General features: G+C 50.7%; 1 protein-coding gene across 1 annotated transcript; it reads right to left on the bottom strand.

Moving 5' to 3' along the window:
* Positions 1 to 548: 548 nt before the first annotated feature.
* MXRA7 (matrix remodeling associated 7) lies at positions 549 to 23,654 on the bottom strand. Its single transcript, XM_026861113.1, has 5 exons — positions 23,601 to 23,654; positions 23,387 to 23,482; positions 20,991 to 21,051; positions 16,843 to 16,942; positions 549 to 2,663 (listed from the first exon to the last, which is right to left on the bottom strand). Exons 1-5 carry the CDS (start codon positions 23,637 to 23,639, stop codon positions 2,549 to 2,551), a joined length of 411 nt encoding a protein of 136 aa, XP_026716914.1. The 5' UTR covers positions 23,640 to 23,654; the 3' UTR covers positions 549 to 2,548.
* Between the last annotated feature and the right edge of the window lie 587 nt (positions 23,655 to 24,241).

Genomic DNA, 24,241 nt, shown 5'->3' with positions numbered 1-24,241 from the left:
CCCGCCGCGCCGGGACTGGGCTGCCCTCACACCCCGGCCACCTTCCCGAAGCATCTGGGACAGCCGTGGGCAGGACCTGCATCCGGCTGCGGGAGCTGCCCCGGGGCGGCCGGGGCTCCCAGCAGACCAGGCCTCCATGTTATGTAGGGCTGTGACAGGCCCCTCTGCGCCAGCACCAACTCGGGATTTTCCCGCCCGTGTTTGTGACCCCAGAGCTTGTCAAAGGGGAGAAACGTCTCCCCGAGGGCTCCCACAGTGTTTTGCCTGCCCCACTATCTACGGCCACTTTGTACCCCACAGCCCAGCATGAGGCTGAGGAAAAGCTGCCGGTGTTATTCAAAGGACAATTGCCAGAAGGGGAGATCCTGCCATAGCAACTGGTGAAATATCCTGTATAAATATAGATGAGTCCAGAGGGAAAAGGAAATTAGAAGCTGGCTGGCCAAGTTGGGATGTCCTCCATCGCTGCAGGTCCCAGTGGCAGCCTGTGGCCTTGAAGGCGGTCTCCGAACGCCACCTCCCCACCGCCGAGCACAGGCTCAGAGACCTGGCCAGTGGGCTCCTCTTTATTACAGCACACAGAGAAAACTTACCATTTACAACCCGTGGGTTTTACATCTAGACATCCCTTTGTCTCATGTCTCGGGCACAGGCTTTTTTACTTCATTTCTTTCCTAAATTCAGGCCTAGTAAATGACAGATCTTTACCCCTGTTCTGTCATCAACAGCATCTTAACATTTTGATGACATTGCTCAGAGCTGATATGGACAGGACAGGTTTAATGCCAGCTGCTCTGACTTACTCAGCGTTATCTTTGCTGGCATAATGTGAAAGTGAGGAGTTTGAGGAATTTTTTTTTTTCCCACAAATGTTCCTATTCAGAGAAGGCCCAAATGTAAAAGAAGAAATATAAAAATATTTTGGAAATAAACTGAAAAGTGTACAAGACAAAGACTAAAAATCAACTAAACCTTAACTCTCCTTTGCTTGCTTTCAAGAAGAGCTTTGGAAAAGCGCCTGCATTCAGTTTTTAACTATGGAGAAGTCCCATATACAAATTTCCTACATTTCTCTCTTTGCACAACTTGACAAAGGAAATTGTGACCTAGGGACACAGAAGTTTCACATCATGAGATGCCTTTTCCCACTTAATTCCTTCATGTTGAATAAGAAGAAGTAATTTTCAGACATTGAATTTAGATTAAGTCATGACTGGTAGTAAAACCAGCTTGTTCTCATAATAAACATGCCTTCACCCCAGCGAAAACAATGAGAAGATAAAATTACTCTTAAAAGTCAAATAGTAGGGTGTTATAGAATACACTGTAGTGGAAAACAGTGATCAGATAATGAGATACTTGTTTTCCCAGACTCAAAAGGATTGTACAAAATAAAGCAAAGCTAATCTTTTAAGAGATCATTCCCTAAAACTGGGTCAGAAAATGTTGCCTCCCTTTGTCACCAGTTATTAAAACTGAGAAAATCCTCCCTGATAAGAAAGCATTTAACAGGATTTCATAGGAGAGATAAGTACACCAGAAGACATTCCGTTAAAATTAGGAATGCTCATTGATTTACTCTATCCAAACCACCAAGGGTTGGTCAAGACTGTTCAAAATACTTAATAAATTCACAGAGATTTCCTAAGTATATAGTTTCCCATATCATTTTTATATTAGGAGAACAGGAACTGAGTTGGACACAACCATCCTTGTAAAAAAGCCAACCACCTTTCTGTACTACTGTTACCCGTGTCAAGAGTCGAAGAGACGTTTGTTTCCAGGTTGAAGTTAACTGCTGTTTTCTCAGGCGTGAAGATGAGCTCAACAAGGTCAGCCGGAACCGACTTGGATTTGTTTCCAAAAGCCAGCAGGAAGGAGGATGAAGTATTCCTTCCAAGGAGATGAGAACAGCAACTCACCTCTAATTGGAGCACTAATGCCTTGCCTTTGGCTATTCGTTTTCTAACTGTAGAATTGGAAGCCTCTCTGCCAAGAGAGGTTGTATAGTCTCCATCTTTGGAGGTTTTCAAGACGCAACAAGATAAAGGCCTGAGTAACCTGGCTTGGTCTCATAGCTGATACTGCTTTGAGCAAGAGGTTGGACTACAGAACTCCTTATGTCCCTTCCAACCTGAGTTATTCTACAATTTTATTATTTTCATCCATTTTACGTCTATCATCTTTGGCTTTCTTCAGATATCAAACTGTTAAAGACTAGGCTTGAAAGCTCATTTTTATAAAGCATGGCCAGAAAAAAGTTGCAAGTTTAACTGCTTTGTATGACTGAGACATATGACCCAGCCAGAAAGAGGTAAAAATCTCTGTACAAGGTGAAAAAGTTGTGATAGCTCTTCAAGGAAAAACAATAAAAAGGGTGAGAAATTACCAGTCTTTTGAAATACATATCACAGGCCTATATGTGTTTGCAAAACAAACTGGAACTGCAAAATAACTACTGAAACATGTTTATAGCACTACAGCCTCCAGTGTCCTGCATAATAAAGGCCAAGATTACTTTTGGGCAGAGTCTCCACTAGCTGCAAGGTTATATATCATACAGTCTAAGCTGCTCCTTCATGTCTCCTTCAGACATCTCTCCAAATGTGTCACTTTTTTCCTTCATGAGCCTGAAGATGGCAGCCAGCTGCTCTCTCTGAACCCTGTCAAGAAGAAAAGGAGAAGTAGGAATAGCTAGTCCCCAGAAGGCACTTTGAGCAAGAACACCATGGTCAAACGAAACATGAAACCAAACACAGGTCATTTTACAAGCCTTACTAGGAAATCTGCCTGTGTGAGATAAGAAAGAGATAGCCTCTGGTTCTCCTTCCTCCACCTTCATCCATCCAATCATCCTGCATGTCTCTGCAGTTCTTTAAAGATGGAGATAAAACAGACTGCTTTAACACTAGCTTTGGAGTTCCTGAGGGCCTATCTATGCTCAGAGTTTCAAGATAACTCAACACGCGGAATTTTGTAAGACCAACATGTCCCAGTTTAGCAAAGTCCGTAATGAAACTGGATTAAGCTTCACCAGCCCAGTGTCCTTTCATTCTGTAATGACAGTATGTAGATACAGAGTAATTCAGGAATAGTGATTAAATTTTAAATGCACACCCTACCTTAAAACTAGAGACCAGACTACCTTCTAGTGTGGACATGACTTTAATCAACTACTGGAATATAAGATCACAGACAGAAATCTGCTTTGATTTGAGGGTTCGTTTGCCAACGATGTCAGATGGTGAGATGGACTTGTGTAGCCCGTCCAGCAGCAAGGTGATCCCTGTGTGGGCAGAGACTGACCAGCGGACCACCTAGCCCAGATTTCCATGCCTAGAAAGTCCCGTAGTAGATGATTAACACCCTTCTGCACATAACAGATGATAATCCTGATTTTTCTCTAACCTGAAGCAGTTAACCATTGTTGTATGTCCTCCAGCACAAAGATTTGTATCTGTCACAAGGCTTTATCTGAGGAACCGTTATAGGAGGGCTTATATTCGTCATACATCTACTGATCGTCATTCTGGGATAGAGAAGGGCAGGCAGCACAGGAGTGTCATTTGTTCACAAGTAGCTTGTGAACTGCTGCAGCTGTCTACAAAATCCTCTTTCAGGGCAAAATGAATGTGCACCTTGGCTCCAATCAGGGCTGGCTGTGGGCTGGTGCATTCTCATTGCCAGACTCCTACCTGATTGGGGTCAGATTGCAGTATTGCCTAGCACACCCCATACCTGACTCCTGTGTGAGATTAAAAGAACTAATGAGGTTGTGGAGATGCAGTTTCCATTATTTCAAGTCTCATTTTGCCCCTATGTGACCGTGGGGCCAGAATTCAGTGACAGCTCAGAGCACAGATCTGCCGCAATCCCAGCTCCTCTGGGTTGTGTAGCATCCTTAGACCTCCCATGGGCTAGAAAGACAGACTCTGGCCTTTGTTTCCACAAAGTCACCCTGTCAAGAGTCCTCTGTCTCCATTACAGCCAGCTTTCTGCACAGGGTTTTAATACACTGGATTAATTACACTGTAATTAATCCATTTAAATACACGCCATTAGTAATGTAGGGTAGTCTTCCCCCAAGTCCTGTGTGGACAAGCTATTAGCTGTCCCAGTAACAGGAGGGGTAGAAATACCTATTGACATGCAAAACCAGGACACAATCTTTGCTTGAAAGAAGAGAGGACGCCAGAAGCAACCACACCAAGAACAAGATCAATGGAAGAAGACAGACAGGAAGGAGCAGAGGAGCCTTTGCATGCTGAGCTCCTCCCGAGTCAGGCTCTGCATTTCCCCATCTCCTGGACTAAGCCCCAGCAGGAGCAGGAGGCTGTCCTCCCAGCACCACTGCAGCAGGCAGGGCAGGAAAAAAGCAGATCCTGGCAAAAGGAAGCTCATTTGCCAATTCTTTTCTATTGCAATTAAAATGCAATTGTCCCACGGCCAAACAGAACCCGATAATGATGTGGGATCTTTTGGTTATGAAAGCTCTGGCCACAGGCTGTCAAGCGCCTGAATCTGTCTCTTCTCTGATTTTTTGTGCTCAGATGAATAGCATCCAACTACCATTTCCAGAGGAGAGAAAGGAAAGCACAGTCGTTAGTGATCAATATTTTATTTTAGATCACCGCTGAGCACCAGAGGGCATATTTCCAGTCTGGTGTGGAGAAATTCAATACACGGCTTCGCCTCACGTGTCGGCATGCCAGCTGGGAGTGCTCCACACAGGTCTGCATCCCTTGCTCGTTATTACACGGGCATTAACACTGCTGAAATCTCCCCAAAGGCCTGTTTCCTTGTCTCCAAACCTCCAAAACCATGATCACAGACAATAGACACTCTATTTTTTTTTGCTGCAACATCAATGCATTTTAGCTCTCCCCTCAACTTTAAGTACGACTGTGCATTTGAAAAACAGAAATAAAAAAGAGCTGTTACTACATAATCTACAACAAAGGGAGAGCAACACAAAGATAAAGAGAGAAAAGAGCCTGGGAAGAAGAGTAAGGCATCAAAAATATGAAACTGATTTCAAAAAGGAGCTTCTCTTATCAAAGGCGACCTTGCAAAACAACTTTGTAGTGCTCCAGGTTGAGCTGGTTTTGATGATTTCAGATCAAACCTACCCCATTCACAAGTAAAATCATTCTCTCATCCCATAAGTGCTGTCCTCAAAACTATCTGGATTCAGCAGGTCAAACAGGATTTTACTTATTGCTGACAAAACAGATTAATTAAGGGGTTTCAAAGCAGCCTAATTCTTCTTGATAGGCAATTGAATTTGCATACTTAACTCCCTTAGGTTCTTTTCAGACATTGCAGCCCAAGACTTTTACAATTAACTGGAGGTTTGAGGCAGTAAGCCATAGGTATGTTAAAGGAGATCTCCGTTTCAGGCACTGCAATCCTGGGCAGAGCTCTGCCTTGGGAATGTTGCTAATTGTTCTGCAGCCAAACAAGACCAGGATCCTGCTGCGACACTGTTGCTTCAGCAGAAATAAGGGGAAAATCCCTGACTTTTGCCACTGGTCTGACTCTATCATTAAGGAAGCCAGTGGAATCATTTATGGAGTAAAAGGCATAGGAGGGCAGAATGTACCTCTAACCTAAAATCCAGATTTTCAACACAAATCTCTTGAGAAAGAAGTTCCAAGCTGCTGGAGGCAGGGAGGACAAGCACAAACAAAATAAACTATTCAAAGGTTTATTGGACCAAACAAAGGCAATTTTTACAGATTCAAGCCACTAGAATTACAGTCCTTTGTATAAGAGCCACCATCAGATACAAAACAAACAAACAAAACAGACAAAAGTAAAAAATACCCAGACAGCCATTTGAGTTGAAGAAATACTTTGACTCGCTGCCACTAGCAAAAATCGGGACTCAACTATAGACTTTGCTCGATGTACATATTGCCATGTAACTTAAACACAATGTATATAAGGCATTATTTGCATAGTTGGGTGCTTGGGACACAGTCAGCCAGCCAGCACCGAGGGGAGACAGCAGCTGTACCAGCGGGTGTTGAAGCAGAGGGTCCAGATGTGCCTAAATTCATATGCAAACCACTGAACACACTTGCAGTTGTCGGCTGGGAAGGGGCAGCCCAGCCTCTTCTAAAGCTGAAGCCTCCTGCTGTTCCTTAAATGAGCCCTTTTATTACGAGTTTGCCGACCCCAAGCGCTGGAAAGGACAACTGTGTACAAGGTTTCAAGTATTGTCTGCATAGGAATTAAAAGAGGCGGGGGGGGGGGGAAAGCAGCCTGTTGTGTTTCTGATATGTTTGCAGCGTTAGCCAAGAGGCAGTTGTCCGGCAGTGAAAGCAAAACTTTGAAGGACACATCGCCACCCAGCCTGGTGCTTCTGCAACATCGCTAGAGGACTCGGACCCTCTTCTCACTCTCACAAACCAGCTGGGTTTGATTTGAAACCTGCTATGTCTCAAGCAAGTACACGCACCCATCTCTGGCTCCAGGGGACAAGCCACAAGAGAGGAGGGCACTGGAACAGCAAGCAGGCAGAGGAGTGGGGAGGGTGTCTCTTCCAGGACCTTCACTAATCTCATCCTGACCCAGAGGGAACCTCTGATGCCATAGCTACCTCCTTGGGTCTCTCCTCTTGGGAACTGGATTAGGGGAAAGTGAGAATCCAGATATTAAAGCAGCTAAAGTGTGGTCTCCTAAACCTCCGCCACAAGCAGAACAGCTAAACTATCTGTCACTTCTTGAGTCTTCTGTCTACCTACAGAATCAGCGCTCTTCTAAAATAACTACAGAAGCAAGATTTGAGTCAGTCCAGCTACCATCTGCTATCCCTCACTTGGACCCCACGTGGTCCCTCCACCCCTCAGAATAAAGCAGCACTGTACAACATTTGAAATCACAGGCAGTTCCCAGCCCCCAGTAGGAAAGAGGAGTTTGGCCCCAAGAAGAAACAGCTTGATAGTCCAGGCTGGTCTAGGAGAAGAGCTATGGTTCACCCCCCACAGTAAAGGAACAACACAGATTTCATGGCAGGCCTAATACATGGTAATGAACACAACTAGTAGACTTGCTGCATATTTAGTGTCCAGTTTGGGTTCTGTTTGAGGGAGAGGGAGGAAGGTTCATCCCAGCCCCCCAAACACAACTCAAGTCATTGCTTGGGCCCAGCCCCAGTCCATGGAGCCACACAACAAGATCTCCTCAAATTTCACACCATAGGAGTTTTTGAAGAACTCAACTTCAGACCAAAAGGGGATCCCAAGTTTTGAGGGTTTATGGATTTCTCTTATGGGTGCGTTTGGTTGGTTTTGGTATTTCTCTCAAGCCTTTAAAGATGCCAGGGGATGCCTTTAGGAGGAGGCTAGGGACAACTTCATATAGTCTTCAGTTCTGCAAAGAGAAACAGGGAGAGAAATCATTTCAGTCATTTCACCCCTCAGGTGGTTCATTATTATTCACATAAACGAGCAGGGGGAAAACGCAGTGTGCATGTTGGGGGGAAGGCAAGGCAACTTCCCACCTCAGGGCAGAACAAGTTGCTGTCTGCAAACCTCACACTTCTAAGAAGGAGGCACTTTGCTTCATCACCTGCAGCAGGATAGTCGAAAAGCAATCAGAAGTGTAACTCTCTCGTCTGGCACCCATCTAAGTTACAACCCTAGGAGAAGCCCAACGAACTGGAAACCTTTGTTAGCTCCAGGGGTTACTGCCTCACTGTCCTGTGCAGAGCCTCCCTGGGCTGCTCCAGCCCAGATTCCTCTTCCCACCTGCAGCCAGGTGAGCTGGGAACAAGTACCAGTTTCACAGGGCAGTGTGCCTGAACAGGTTGACCTTTCTTAATCTTCCTACAGATGTGTCTGTTCAAGGGAAGGAGGAAAAAAACCCAAGACTTTCTGCAGGTCATAGGGCTTCCTTTTGAATGGGAAGCTCTCCCAGTGTCCCTGGGAAGGAGGGTGAGATGATTAGGTGTTTTATGAGTAGGAACATCCAGGTACTCCCTGAGGTCTTGCAGCATGTTGTTAGCAGAGCCAGAGCTGACCTGTGTGGTGCCTTGTTCTCAGCTTGACCCCTTCAGACACTCTGCCCTTACTGGCCCAGCACCTCTCATGGTTCACCATCCACAGTGGGAAACACCTGGCAGAAGGTTGGATAGCTGCCTCGGCAGAGACCTGCGCTAAGCTGGAGGGAAGCCCCAACGCACGTTATCTGGGCACTTATAAACACACGCAGATGCAGCTCAGCCTAATTCCTCCTGAATTCACCAGGGTTCACTGTCCATAACACCTGAACCCCATTTGAAAGTCCCCTGCTCCTGCCAGCCACAGCATGAAGGCAAGTTACAGCCTCATCTCTTCCCCACTCTTCTGCCAGAGGTTGCCTTCTCCAGCAGCCTCAGGAGTCAGCTGGTGACCCAGATCCTGGATGGGAGATGCAGGGTGAAGTATCACGTGGGACCCGAGTCACTCAAGCAATGCTGTGGAGGCTTCAGTGGCCAACCCATTAGGACAAAGAAAAGAAATTCTCCGGAGTGGATAATCGCTCTGTGGGATTCGCAGTGCTGAGAATCGGATCATCCCGCTCAAGTCACGCAAGCGTAATCAGATTTCACGCGTGAGGGCGTAAGCTCGTTGCCACAGGGGCCCAGAAGGAGAGGTCCCCTCCAGCATACCACAGTTGGAGTATGTCAGGGAGGGTGAGTGAGGCTCAGGTGCAGCCTGCAACCACTCACAGGGATACTCACCTCCAGGGCAGGGCGAGGTCAATAGCTGGGTTGCAAAGATCTTAAACGAAGCATGAACTTAAGGAGGATGTCTGTCAGAGCCATAAATCTGCACAGTGGGGATACCTGGAGCAAGCTGTGAGGGGGATTCGACTAAAGAGCATGAGGCAGTCTAACACTGGGGAATTCAGGACCATATAACCCCCCAGGCTGAGAGGTTCTGGCATTGCTGCCACAGAGCCCAAAAGACTTGTAGCTGGGGGTGGAGGCTGACAGCTTTGAGCCACTGCTTATCCTTGGCTCTTCCCTCCTCTCCCTTCACCTTGGATGACGAAAACAACCTGATCAGCATGCTGTGCCCCAGCAGCGCATCAATCAAACCAGGTTAGGGTCTTCTTTTGCTGGAAGCTGGTGTCCTTTCTTCAGATATAGGTTATGCAGATATCTCTGCTCTTGCCAAAGTTGCAGGCCAAGTCAGTGAATTGTATGATTTGTCAGCTGGACATGGTTCTGTGCAAGGAACACCTGGAGAACAAGGAGCTCAGACATAAGCAAGTCTTGGATTATGAGGGAGGCTCAGGTACTCAAAAGACTATTCTCTTCCTGAAGCATGGAAACTGGGTGTTCTTCTGATGGCCTCAGAAGCATTCCCCTCATTCCAACTCAGCCATGGCACTGGCACAAGGCTTCTTGCCTTTGAGAGCAGAGAGGAGCCCAGCACTGACGAATGGGGTGGGCTGGTGGCAGTCCCATAAGCGTTCATGCCTCATGTGGGCAAAATCTGCAGCAGGTCAGGAAGTCCTGTAGCCCATCTGTAGACTATAGCTTTCCAAAGGAGTCCTGACCCACTCTCAGGAAATGCCAGAGCATCTTGCTGTAACCACCTCTGGTAACTGCTTGTGCCTTTTTCTGGAATACTTTCATTCAGAAAGCTGATTTCAGAAACGCAGAGCATCCTAGCTCCTTTTCCTGGCAGAGGGAGAAGGTGCTCGCCTTGCTGGGACCATCAGTCCTCTGGTCTGAAATCCTGGCAAGAAGGGCAGATAGCAATCTGGCTCCAGACTCTTCTCACTCCAAACAGGCTAGGATCCCCTTGAGGACCAAAAGCAGTGAAGGCAGGCCCTGGGCAGATCTGGCAATGGGTGGTCAAGTTCTTCCCAGGCAGTTTCCTCCCATCTCACTGCTGGGGATGGTCCCATCATCACTGCTTCCCATTTCTTAACCATGGGGACAGCTATCATCTCATTTTTGGTAGTGATCATAACCTAGTCTTGTCCAGGAGCGGGGTATCGCAGGAAGAATATGAGGAATGACATACTAAATCTTAGCTTTCTCAGTGGTCCTCAAAGTGTGGGCCAGTTGCTTCAGCCAATAGGTAAAACACAGAGAGAGGACTTAAATGCAGAACAGGAAGAGACAGTTTGCTTAGAAAAGAGAAAGGCAGCAGAGTGAGAGGTACCAAAGGGAACTGCTGTCAACACAAATCTGAAAATCCTTCAGTGGGACAGAAAAGTTGAAAGGTGCACTCGACCTCAGGAAATACCTACTGCTCCTCAGGAACACCAGGAAAGCAGTCGAGGCTGCCAGAGCCTGCGCGACTTGGGAGCACAAGCCCCACTGCCTTTAGAACAGGGGCCAGTGAGGAGTCAGTGGGGTCGGGGACTGTGTTACCCCTGAGCAGACCTTGCCCACTGCTGTTTCAAGGCGGAAGCCTCCCACATTTCCCAGCCACAGCAGCAACAACCAGAAAGGTCAGAGCCCAGTCAGGAAATTGGCTCAAGCCAAGAGGCCACAATCGCCTCCTTCAGTCATCTCCCCATCGCCTTTCAACGCTCCTGACCCCCCACAGCAGAGACCTGTGCTTCCCTCCATCGCTCAGTGTTTGTTGTTCCAGCTTGCTGTCTACCAGTTTGCACCCAGCCTGGTGTGATGCCCCAATTCCCTGCAGCCCTCGGTCTCCCCCGGCCGCAGGGGAGCCGCAGAAGAGGCAGAGCCAGGCTCCCAGAGTGTTAGGAGATAGAGAATGGCAAGCTGCCCGTGCTGCGCAGGACTAAGCAGAAGCAGATGAAGACAAGTTGTGAGCGTTGGGTGAGGGAGACATGGAGAAGCAGCCACAAGCTAGGACAATTCAGGACCTGAGCCAAAAGAAAAAACCCAGGAGCTCAAGCAGAGTTTCTGTCTGGTCTGAAATCTCACGTCAGGGCAGGGTCAGAGATTCACACCCTGCAAAGGCTACGGGGGAGCTTGCAAAAGTTTCCCGTCTGGGACAGGAGAGGAGGAGGGGGGAAGAGGCTTCCTGGCCTCCCCTTCTCTGGGCTTCTGAGGGAGGCATCCTGTGTTACTCAGTTTTTAAAGCTGCTGGGGACTCATGACTCAACCAGTTCCTCTATAAATAGGGTGGGAGCTCAAGTCCACTGACATCTCGTAGGTCAAAGGACATTTTCCCCAGGGATATGGTGGAAGCAGGAATCAGCACTGGGCCACCACGAGACTCCCTCCTCATACAAGCAGAGTCTGGCACCTACAGAGAGAACATCAGGGCAGGAGGAGCTCAGCAGGGACCCCCAAACACCCAGTGCCCCTTTCCTACAAGGGGCAGGTAGGAAGGAAAAGTGTCTCGTGCTGGGTGTTTTGTGGCTGAAAGCAGCCTTGCCCATGGTTGGTGCCAGTGACTCTCCTGCCCTGGAGTGGAGTCCCATGGCCCCAGGCTTTGCAGTTCTACTGCAAACTCCTCCTGCTGCTACTCCTCCCTCAGCCCAGGACGACTATCGTGCTGCAGAAGATGAAAAGCAAACAAATAATAAAACCCCAAAGAAAGCCCAAACTTACCAGCTTCCCTCATCCAAAAGAAGCACCATGCCGGACAGGACAGGACAGCAAAGCCACTGGGTTGGGGGTGAAGGTTGGCAAAAGAGAAGGGAGGAGAAAGAGGCCCAGATCCCGTGCCATACAGAGCAGGAGCAAGCAAGCAAGGCAGGCTGTGTGATGACAATGCAGGGGTTGAACAGGGACAGATGCCAATGGAGAGCTCTCCTGAAATGAATCCCCCCCAGCCCAGTCCACTCACTTATTTTTGGAGGGCCAGGAGTGGAGATGTTCGAAATAGGTCAAGGTCTGTCAACAGTCATTAAACCCCTGCAGCTGCTTCCTGCCCTTCTGTGCTCCACAGTTGTCTTCACAAGCATTGTCTCGTTCAAAACCACTTCAGCACAGTTCTCCCTCAAGCCACAGCTGCATCCCCACTTTGATCTGGGATGTCTGGCAGAGCAGGGAAAGGTCTCTCCTCTCTGCCATTCCCTAGAGCCAGGGTGCACATCCAGGGCATCCTGCCTTGCTGAAGCTTCAGGGCCCAAGCCCAGTGTTATTCAGTGCCTTGTAATCAAGAGGTACTGCGAACCCAGCTGGGGAGGAGACAGGTTTCCATTGCTAAATTACCACCAAGAAAAGGACTGAGCATGAGATTTACAGCCATCCAATTCCCCTTGCATGAATTTCAACTAGCAGTTGAGCCCTAGGCTTAAATGCAGTCTGGATTCAAGCAGTGTCTCATCAACCCATCCATAGCTGGTCAGGAGATGGGAGGATTGAGAGGCAGGAGAAGAATTTGCTCCTGGTAATTTGCTATAGGAACTGAGCCCATTAGCCAGGGAAACTGGGCAGCCATCCCTACATTCTCCTCAGTCTTACAGAGACTGGACTGTGGTCTGGGGCATCATCTGCTCCATCCCTGAGTGCACCTGCAGATAGCAGAGTGTGTCTGAGCAGTTTGGTGCCATTCACTTGGACCCTGCTCAAGGATCCTGCAAGGGTGCCTTAGCAGAGGGCCCCCTTGGGCAGCTTCTGGCTCTCCACCCCCACCTCTTCCTAAAACCCAGAAACAAGAGAGAGGGCAGAGAGGAGAGACCTTTCCACAGACTCAGATGGCATCTGCTCTCCTTTCTCCAGCCAACACACCTAGCGAAGAGTGGGAAGGACAGAGCACAGACAGCTCAACCCCTCAGCATCACCAAGGCCAACCAACCAAGACTTGTCTGGGACCTGCTCTACCTCATGGAAAGAGAGAACTGAAAGCAAAGACCCAAGGGAGTAGTTTCTCCTGATTGTTTTCTCTTTTACTATGAGCAGAGCCTTGCTGAAGCTGTCAATGCTTAGAGTCCTGATCATACTCCTTTCTAACTGGAAAAAAACCCCACTAACCTCTTTCAACCTCAAGGGAGGTTTGAAGAGCAGCTGGCAGAGACCACTTCAATCCATCCATGCAAGCCAGGCCCTGAAGGCACACTGGGGAGCCCTTCCTCTTCCTCCCTTGTCTGCATAGGTGTCCAGCCAAGATAGCAACACCGACTAGTCAGCCCTTGTGGGCTGTGTCTCGTGCCTACACAACAGCCCAGGGGGCAAGTTGCATGGCTACGAGTAATATTTCTCAGCCTGAACTAGTGCTTTGCACCATGGCAGCTACAATTGGCAATAGATGGCCAAAAGCCTCAGGTGCAGAAGAGAAGGATTTGGGAAATACACTGTGTTGGCTTGATTAAGGTCTGCATCCTTCCCCTGCTCTCTTCCCCTTCCTATTTTTCTCCCCCAGGGGAGAGAACACTATGTGTTTCTGTTCTAGAAGTACTGGTGACCCACCAGGTGTGATCACACACAGTCACCACCCACAAAGATGTATTTGCCAACTAGATTTACTGTCCTCCTCCCTCCCTGAACAGTCCCTCTATTTTTTTTAAGACTGAAGTAACCAGAAGCAGGAAGTTGCATCACTCAGTAAAGGTCACATTCCTTCCCCTTTTAGTCCAGATTTAGCACCAGTTTGAAGCCACAAAACTCAAGTGGATACTAGGCAAGACAACCACAACTTCTGGAGTGATGCAGGTTAGAACAGAAGTGGGATTTTGGTTAAATAACCCAATCTACTGCATGCCTGTCCTCTCCTGTCTGCAGTCCTATAACTCTTCCTGGAAAAGGAAAGTAATTCTTTCAATGGCACCTCCAAAATGAAGGGTTCCTAAATTAAGACTCGGACTAGTGATCAACATAACAAGTAGCCTCAAGGGGGTCTGGGGGATGCACTTGCATTTTTGGGACGTTGCTTACAAGCTGCTTCACGTGGGAACCTGTTGGTCCCTGGGAAAACTGGAGGAGTGACAGGGCTAAAAGCAAAGACTAAGCCAGTCTCAGCTTTAGCAACACACCTTAGGACTAACTACCCACTCACTCAGCAGCCCTAATTTTCCAAATTGGTAAACAGAAGTGGTTGTGGGATGTCCACCTTCAGGCATCCAGGACAGAAGAGGTGAGCATCCAAATGTGTGAGCCCTCATCCCCCTGGAGCACTCATGGAATGCGAGATGGAGGTAGAGGGGAGTGGACTCATTAATCTGTTATGAGGAGGGAAGAGGGAGGGAGGCAGGGAGGGAGGTGGGACAGGCAGTCAACTGCAACTCAAGGAACAAACCCTCTCCCAGAAAATGAGACCCAAAAGCAAAAAAAAACCACATTAGCAGATGTTATCAGTGGTACCACTACTTCTAAGAAACAGTGTGTCCTTACCAAAAAGATTTGCAAGAATGTTTGTGGCCGAGGACCTAAGGTACTTGCTACAGAGATGTGAGATCAGAGGTCAGCTCAATCCTGCAACATAAAGGTGGCAAACCTGGGTCACAGCAGATCAGCAGCATGGTCGGGGTGCATGGAGTCGGGGAGAGGGATGGGACTGCCGAGGGAGAAGGATGCAGGACTGGGCTGAGTGCTGCGCCCAGCTCGCCCGGGAGCTTACCTGGCAGCAGCCCTGCCCCCTCACACCACCTGTGAGGCCTGAAATGAAAAGCTGCTGATGCCACAGTGAAGATTTGGTGTGGGGGGAAAGTAAGCCAGCAACAAAGCAAGACAAAAAAATTTCACAAAGCTGCCTTAAGAAAATGAACAACACAAATATGGAAGAGAAGAAAATAAAAGAGCAGTAGGAAAAACACAGTGGCCGATGGCTCTCAGTGTGGAAGGCTGCTGAGAGCCTCCAAGAGAGCCGCTGCCCAGGCACTGTCCGTCCGTCCTAGGGGCACTGTCCTGCCCTGGGACTGCTCCAGACGGACATGAGCAGCGATGCCTGGGAGGTCCCACATGCCCTGGGAAGGTCCATCACCCCCTGGAGCCTGGTCCTGAATACAAAACCTCCACTGCTGTCTGGAGGCAATTCCCCTCTGTGTCCCCAGGTGACAGCAGGAGCATTTGTTGCCACAGAGGAACCAGCCCAAGGCCCTGTAGGACTTCTGGCCCTGAAAACCTGAGCAGCAATTGCTCAACTCGTTTGGATGGAGCTGCTCGTGCAAAGGGCTTGCATTTGCCTGCTGCAGGTAGATTTATGCATTGGTGCTTAGCAGGATCCTGAAAAGCAATTCCCATTAAGCCCTCTGGGTTTCTCTTACATTCACTCAGTTCATTCCACCACTACCCTCCCCAAGTGAAAAAAACAGTGACACTAACAGACCTGCTTAACTTTTACAGGTTGAGGGCTTCAGGCACAATAACGATATAACAAAAGGAAGAAAGCGAACAACATTTTTGCTGATGTCACCAATGCAGAATCAATCTCATGCTAGAGGAAACTGGAGCTTATTTCTGTTGCTGACCCCAGAACACACAGACCTTGCAGTTCTTAGCTTCTGGCAGTGCCACAAGGCAGGTAAAGCCCAAGAGCTGAGGTCAACTGGAAGCCCAGAAGCCAGGGGAGAAAGGGAAGACATCTCTTGTTGGGAAAGTTGGATTTGATGTGGAAAGAATGGCTGCAGGCTTGGCTAGTGAAGGCACACAGCCCCGTGCACCACCTGAGTCTTTCCCGGGACCAGAGTGAGTGTGTCAGTGCCAGCCCTTGGGGAGGTCTCTGGATTTACGCTGCCTACCAGTGCCCTGCTCACACCATGGAGACAAACCTCAGCCAGCCCAGTCACTGGCAACATAGAGACATTGGCCAAGGGCCTCGAGGAAGGGAGCATGCCTGACCCCGGGGCAAGGTGCAATCCCTCCATCTTTGCCTTCCATGCTGTGCTCAAGTTTCCACTTGGCCTGTGTCAGGCCTTTACACCATGCCAGCTGTGGTGGTACTTAGACCACAGCATCACAGGCAAGAGGTGACAAATTCCCCCAAATCATTCTAGGAGGTGCACACCCCTAGGTGGAGAATTGGGTCCCACAGCCCTTGGGACAGCAACGGAGAGAACATCTCCCAGGCTTGTTGAGCCACGACTGGGAAACCAGTTCCCTGCAGCTCACCCAAGAGGGAAGGGGTATGAGCTGCACACATCTGCGAGGAAGCAGCCTGCCACGGAGCCTGCTTGTATGGCAAAGCCCTTGGCTGTGGGGTTTGACACTTCTGGTTTAGCATGGGCTCTTTGTGCCCCTGTGGACAGGGACTTCACACTGAGAGCACAGACTGGCTTTGGATAGGCTTTTGCTTGAGGTGCAAGGTTGGGGTTTATTTCCCTTGCATAGGCTGGGATATCTTGAGCTAGAAAGCTCATTTTCAGTAACAGGACAGACCCTCACTTTCTTCACGCAGGGCTCAGGCTCAGGAAACTTTAGCAAAAAGTGTGAGATGGACAAATCTCCATCTCTACCAGGCCCACTACATGGCAGCTGAGGAGCCAGCCCTGGGTATGGATGTTTCCAGTCTCAGCCCCATCACAGGGAACTCTAAAGCTCCACACTTGCTCACTTTGCTCCATGATTTCTGAGCTATGCCCATGTCCTCAGTTGGGAGGCCACCCACAGGGTAAAGGGAGGGAAAGTAGCTAGAGATCAGGTCTTTAACAGATGTAGATCAACATGGTGCTAATGGGATCTGGGGAACTACACCAGCTTGCAATAGCTGGAAAATTCGGTCTAAGCATCCAGACAAGGAGCTTGAACAGCTCCAAAGGTACATACGGACACAGGCTCTCCATCTCCCAAATCAGCATGACTTTATTTATTCTCATGTCTTCCTGAGTGGGAGGGATCTGGACCATGGGGCAATGAGATGTTGAGCCTGAGGCTACCAAGGCAGTGTGGGGACAGAGAGGTCTGAACACACCTAGCTCGCTTCAAGAGGATGCCAACCAGATAGCCTTGGGCAAGAAGAAAAAGGAAACTCAACTTACCTTTGTTCTTCCTCAAGTTCTTCTTTGGTCATCATTGACTTGTACTGGTTCCCCCTCAGCTTTCCAGGACTGTATTTAAAAGAGAACGTCTCATCTGCAGCTGGAGAGTGGGAGAAGGAGAGACAAAGAGCAAGAGATCACATGAGGCAGAGACCTCCCAAGAACAAGAGTCAACAGCAGTGGGCTTGTTCCCTTGAGATGCTCGCTGACCACTGCTCCTGCACACAAACCCCAAACACTGTGGCCACCCCAAAACACTCTTCCTCAGTCAGCTCATCTCCAGAAGGCCTGGGCAGTGTCAGGGAAGCTGTGTGGGTTGCAGTGGAGAGCCAAGGTTTTGCTGGCCGGAGGGCAGCTGCAGCTAGCTCTGGAAACAGCGGGGACTGCTGCGAGCGAGCAGCCCTGCTTGGCAGCAGATACAAGTAAATCCTACAGCACAGGAACCATATGCTATTGCTCTCCCTGGATTCAAAGCCTTGCAGCCCCATCTTGGCTTATCAAGACATGTTAATCCTGCCCTGATTAGCTCACAGCATTTTCCGTTTCTCCTCTCCAGACCTGCATTTCTCCTCTCTCTCTCTCTCCTCGTCCAGGGGCCCTTTCCCATGCTTGGAGTTCAGGGACAGTGCCACAAGCAGAGCTGTCCCAGGCCACGCAGCCCAGCAGCTCTCCTGCAGCCCCCGACAAAGCCTGTGAAAAAAGGAGGTGCCACGCTGCAAATCCTGGGGCTGAGAGCCAAGGCAGCCCCAGGAGCACCAGCACAGCTGGGTCCACGTCCCTCTGTCACCAGCCCACAGACCTGAATGGGAAACTGAGGTCTCCTCCTCCAGGCCTGGGTGCTCTCCTACCTGTGGCCTCAGCCCTGTGCTAATTAGAGCACCGAAGCTCATGGACTCCGAGCCAAAGCCGATCTTTTTTCAATCGGATTTTGTTCGAGCACTATTTGCTTTTAAAAACCTCTCCCCTGCTTTATCTTCCTACAGATGGGAGAAAACAACAGGAGTGGAGGTCAATCCAAAGGGCAGCCCAGGAAGAGTGGCTGCTTTGGGTAGTTGCCTTTATTGGTTAGTCTGTGGGCTGTTTATCTGCGAGCCTTTATCTCCCAAGGACTCCAGGACTCGGCTGCTTCACGTCAAGCCATCCAGCATTGCTGTTTCCACATCCACCCAGAAATATCTGCTGCTTCCACTGACCCTTGGAGCCCTGGGGATACTTCTAAGGGGTCCACAAAAGGAAGATGTTACTATGTCATCAGCAAGTCCCTGAATATTTGCACATTATCCACAAACGAAATATGCAGGATGATACCTCCTGGCACCAGCAAGACCTGAAAAGTGGTGAAACTCCTCCAACTTCTGTGGCAGGACAGAAATTCCCAACATGTATATAACCCATGGACCCATCCGCTGTCCCCAGCCACCTAGGAAGCTCCTTCCAATCCTCGCTGCTGCTATTGCAGGCACCACATTCATGAAAGTCTCTCCTCTTCCTCCTGCCCAAATTAAAAGCACACCACAGCCCCTCTCCTCCACTCCTCGCACCCGGAAAGATTCAGCATCAGGGGCTTCCCTCTATTTTCCAGTCAATACTGCCCTTAAGGACTTTCTCCCTGTGATCAAGGTCAGCTGCTTGATTTAGTGATTTCTCCAAGCCCAGGCTCAGGCACACACTCAGCTGCTGCCAGAGCTCTCACAGACCTCAGAGACCCGCAAGCAAAAGACAAGTCAGAGCCTTATATTGTAGATGGAGAAACCTGAAATCTCAAAACCAAGCTGTGCAAGGCTGTGCCGGCAGGTACAGGATCGAGCGTGCTGACCACTGCAAGGTCCCTGCTGCTGGCGTACGGAGCGTCCCTGGAGCGGTGGTGGTGGGCTGGGAACTTGGCAGAAACCTCCTCCCTGCAGATATTTACGTTTCTTCCCCTCTCTACATCTCCACGTCCCTGATCCTGGGGAACTTCCCCAGAAAATCCTGGTGGATTACTGTGCAGTTAATGATACAGAGTGTTTCTCTAATCCCAAAACACCATCGGGGTTCCCAGGGAAACCATGAGGCAAACCCTTTCCCTAGTTTCTTCACAAATGTCCGAACACAAGCACCCCGATGCTCCAATCCCACAGCCCTGAGCATTCAGCTTGGCTACATCCCACTTCTCTCAGTAGGAAAACCCTCTGAACGGGCAAACAAGTCTGGCCAGCTGGAAACAAGCAGTAACAGTTTATCAGCCCTTCGGGTGGCCATAGAAGTGCATGGAAAGAAAATTCAGCTGCCTGCTGCTTTGGGAGATATTAAGAGAAAGAAAAAAAATAAAGAGGGTGTAACATCCTGTTTCTTACCCTGATGCAGAGCAGGAGCTGTTTCATTACCTTTGTATAGCTCGCCTGATTCCAAGGACAATTAAGATCATTTCCCTCATGTGGTTTTCTGCCAAGTAAATTGAGATTTGGGATTTTGCTTCTCCCAAAAAGGGCAGTTGAATTGCCACCCTGCCAGAAAAGAATAAGGGAAGAGGGAGGCGAGGAAGCTAACCATCTCCCTGCCCACATGTTGTGGTTTAAAAAGGAGCCAGCGTGTGGCTTTTGGAAACCACTGGCTGTTTTCTGAGCTGAGGAACTTTCTTTGCAGACTGAAAACAAACTTCAGGAAACACACAGAAAAGGGGAGGCTGGGTTTTCACATGAACAGCAAAAACACTACAGCAATATGAGGTGACCTACTTACTCAGAGTCTCCACGAGTTTGTATCAAAGAAAACATTTGTCTTTCATCTCCGTGTCCTTGCGTTGCCAGGGCTGTGACCCTGGGCTGGCAAGGTGAAAGCAGCCCCGAGAGCACACCTCTCCCCCGAACAGGCTCCCTCTGGCACGCTCCGCGTGTGCTCCCTGCGCCCCTCGCTGCCCGAAGCGGGGAGATGGCTGCTCTGGTGGTTTTGGCTCTAATGCAGCAGCATCCCGATCTGGTGACAGACTGCCTGCACGATCCCCACAGGCCCAAGGGGAATCTCTGCTGGCAGGCTTGCCGGGCAGCAGCTCAGCAGCTTGAGCTGGGCCAGGACCAAGCGATGCGCAGCAGAGACGGTGAAGGAAGGAGCAAGGTTGCTCCCCAGCAAAGCCAGGGCACCGCCGTTATTCCCAGCTGCACTCCGCCTGCCTCCTCATCACCAGGCTGAGCCATCACTCTACCCAGTCCCATTATAAAATACTTCAGAAATGGAGTAAATAATTCAGGACCAGAGTCGGTGGCCGTCTGCAGAAGACGCTTAGGTAGAACGCTGGGCTAGCCATGACTCACAGCCAGGGGCCGTCATTGCCTTCTGATCCCAAGCCACAGCCACTTCAGGGTGACGCACAGTGGTGCCAGAGCAGCCCTGAAACCAAGCTGAACTGAAGGAGAGATGCCCTGGCAGAGCAGCGTTACTGAGCATCCATTTAGCAGGATACATCCACCATTCCTCAAACCAGGTCTCCCGCAGGGTAACATCTCTGACCACCAGTGCTGCGAGGAAGCCTAACGGAGTGGAATAAGTGTCTTTTGGGAACCCCGTCTCCAAAGGCACTTCCCCCACCTTGCGAGCACAGCACCAGGATTAAAATTTGATTCTCTGTAGCATTAGGCGTAATCCTCCCGAGCCGTGGGATTGCCACACAGCGCCTTAAAAAGGGCAAGCAGAAAGTGGGGCAGGGAAGGGGGAACACCCCAAGCTCTCCTGCTGCCCCCAGCCATCCTGGGCAGGGGTTCCTGGAGACATCCCAGCATCTCCAGGACTGCTCAGGAGCAGAGTCCCCTTCACACACACAGACAGACTCTTCCTTGGCACCATCTGTTTCATTTTCTTACCAGCACAGCAGTTGTCACCCCAATTAGTCAATTAATCATTTTCCAATCAACTAATTGGTTAATCAGTTAAACATGGCTCTAACTAAAGCCCCTGGAGATTGTCCTGGATGTGAACAAGGAGCTTTTGGAGCAGCTTCATCACAAAGCTACCCTGTGGCAAACAGCCCAAGGGCATCTGGGGAATCAAACAGGGGCTGTAGGAATTTTCTCTAGATTTCCTGGAGGAAGGAGACCATCCCCAAGCACTCAGGGCTTCATCCCTCAGACCCACCTGTACCCTCCCCACAGGATGCTGACTTGCTTGGCACTTACCATCCTCATCCTCTGGCTCTCTCACCACCAGCTTCTCGTTTTCTGAGTCCAGATCTTCCTCCTGAAGGAGTTAAAAAACAGAGAAGCTGTGAGGAGAAGGTGCTGTGCTGAATATGGGGATGGCAGAGCCTGCAGGGCAGGGCAGCAGAGACCAGAGCTCCTGTGGTGGGGGCTGGGTACCCCTTCCCTGCCTCCTTCACAGAAGAGGCCAAAAGGATACTTGCTAATGAGCAGGGGTCATTAGTCTACTTTCCTCTCGCTAGTCAGTGTGGGGGGATTTGCCCTTGCTTACTGCAGTCCCACCCAAAGGCTGTGAACTGCAAGTGCCTCCCCATAATTGAGGGGATGCTTAGGTTCCTAAGAAGAACCTGCTATCTCAGTGTCCTCAGGCACAGCCTTGTGCCTGAGCACCCCCCTGGGCTTGCACCCTGCCGGGCTGGCACTCCTCTGCCAGCACCCCCTGCACTCCCCACCCTGCCCAGGGATGTGCATGAGACTGAGCCACAAGTCGCAGGGACTTCTCCTGTATGTGCCCAGGCCTGGCTTGGACAGACCGTCCCAGAGCTAGGGAAAGGTGGGTCCCCACGGAAAGCCACCTTGCAGCCACGGGCCAAGCAGCTGCTCCAAAGCACAGAAGCACTCACCAGCTGGGACCAGTGGTCAAAGCCAGCACTGGAGAGTTCGTGCTGGGATCCCTCCCAGTCTCACCTGGCAGCAGCCCCCAAAACCAGTGCTGGCTCCTGCCCATGGACCCCCGGCCCCTCGCTCCTCCAGGAGAGGCCTGCCCACACACACTGTGATGGCACAGCTCATCTCTGGAGCACAGACAGGAGCAGCAACAGCACTTTTTTTTTAAATACAAAACAATTCTGGAAGTTTTGGGGGTTGCCTCCTACAAGCTACAACAAGCTTGATCAAGCTCAGATTCCTTTCCCTTGCAGAAAGTCATGCAAACTGCAAGCAGGGAGGGTGAGGAGTGCTCCAGCTCTGAAGACAGGGACACACGGCAATGCCACTGTGTACATGCCTTCCCCCTGCAGAGCACAGCACCCAGCACCCCGGCTGCAAACCCCTGTGAGCCCAGATCGGGAGCATCCTCCTGCATCCTCCCTGGCCCTGTGCATCTCACTCCAAGTAACAGAGCCGGTGTGCAAAGGGCAAAGCACACGGGAGAGTGGGGAGGGAGCATGGAGGGAGCCTGGCAAGCCACTGCGCTATTGAGGGGGACACAGAAAACGTCAGGGTGAAGGAGACCCAAGGGAAACAAAGATGATCCAGGAAGGACCCCGTGCAGAGCAGAGCGCTGGCTTTGCAGTGCAGGGCTTTAGATAAACTGCTGGAGTACGGTATGCAGCCCTGACCCCGAACTAGGTTAGTTTGTCATCGGTGAGGAATGTGCATTATTCACAGCCATTTGGCTTCTTCTGGCCACCCTGCTCTCAGGCTCCTCAGAAGGACAGGCCGCCGAGACACACACACACACACGCTATTTTGGGCCAGGCTTCCAAACATGGGCACTTCCCGCCGGACACCTGGGCTTCCCCTGGGGACAGCTGGGAAGCACCCAAAGGAATGGCCTTGGAGAGGGTGCAGGGAGGGAAAGCTCAGCCCTGGCCCCAGGGCCTTGGCCAGGGGCCCAGGACAGCAGTTCCCCATCACATCTGCCTCTCCCTGTGAGCTGGGATGCCACCGGGAGACCCAACACTCCAGAAGCCAGCACAAGAAGGGATATTTTAGCCTGTTCCCTGCCTGAGAATTAGGGAAATGCCTCATTTCTGAGCATTTAACAGTGGAAGCAAATAGGAAATTTGGGTGCCAAACCTCCAAGGAAGGAAAGTATCTCTGCTCCGACAAAGAAGAAGAAACATTTGATGGGAGCAGAGAGGGAGCAGCCGGGGATGGCAGGAGACTGCAAACACGCTGTGGCTGTGCTGGAAACCCCCTGCTTGTGGCAGGCAGTAGCTCTGCAGCGCAATATTTTTCTACTTGGATGGCTTAGAGTCAGATGCCAGCACCTCCCTTCCCCCATGCTACGGCCCCAGCCTCGCCATCCCCATCTGTCTGCCTTGCCAGGGCTACTCACTCCCTCGCACCCATCACTGCCCCACTGCCAGAGCCCCCCCGCTGCCCTGGCATGACCCCACTCGCTGACCCCCCCACCAGGAGCCAGACATCGCACCCTGCACATCCAAGAGGCACATTTGCACCTGGAGCACTGTTTCTCTTTGCTTTAAATGGCCCAAACCATTGAAAGCCCACCCAAACCCCCTTGGGGGAACGCAGCAGGTGAACTCTGCCCACCCCCACCATGGTCACTGCTACCCTGGACCATGCAGGGAGACCAGCACCACGCTGGCTGTGCCCCTCTCCCCAGGCTGGCTCTCCATCCCACACACCTCTGCCTTGCTGGAAAGTGCTGCGTGGCCATATCCATCCTCCGCTTGTCCTGCGTGTCCAAGGCCGGACCCAGGTGAGGCACCCAAAGGTGGTATCTGGAAAGAAGCAAAAGCTTTGAACACAAACACCCCCAATCCCTCCCTGTGCTCAACCAACCAGCCCTGGCAGCATCAGCACATGGGAATGAATCTCCCCCCAGGACCACCAGCCCACCTTGCCCTGGTGCCCGAGCCCATGCTGCCTCCGATCCATGTGCCAAGCCACGGCACGGCTGCTGGAGCGAGGAACACCAGAGACCTTCAGTGCCCAGCTCTGGAGCCAGGGTTTGGAGCTCGTGAGCTGCCCTCTGTGGCAGCCCCAGCCCGTGGGACCGGGATCCTTGCAAAGAGCCATCGGTGAGGGGGAGAAGCTTGGTCAGCACCGGGCTCAGCTGCCCAGGGGTCCTGGCCAGGCTGGAAGCAGCTGCCTGGGATGCTGATGCAGCAGATCAGGGCTAGCAGGAGGGGAGAGGAGATGAAAAGCACAATATTCTCTGTTCATTAACCCTTGCAGGGCCTGCTCTGCCAGCTGTCTTCTCCATCGCAGGGTAATACCCCCTTGAAACCGTCCCGTCCCCCCACTGCAATCCCGGGGCTGGGGCTTTACTGTCTTCTCAGCCCCACATCTGCTTTGAACACAGAATGGCCCTGACCCCCGTGCAAAGCCTCCCTTCCCCTGCCCTCTCCCTGCTCAAACAGTTCCCAGCTGAGCCTTTCCCCGCTGTGCGGAGGAGGATACGCGTGGGCAGGGAGCAGGGACATCGTGTCCATTGGCCTTGCAGAGAAATACCAGTGCCAGGCTGGGAGCAGCCTCTG

Source organism: Athene cunicularia (assembly GCF_003259725.1).
Source record: "Athene cunicularia isolate RWA chromosome 18 unlocalized genomic scaffold, athCun1 chr18_part1, whole genome shotgun sequence".
Classification (NCBI taxonomy): Eukaryota; Metazoa; Chordata; class Aves; order Strigiformes; family Strigidae; genus Athene; species Athene cunicularia.
This window is presented reverse-complemented; position numbering and strand designations above follow the sequence as displayed.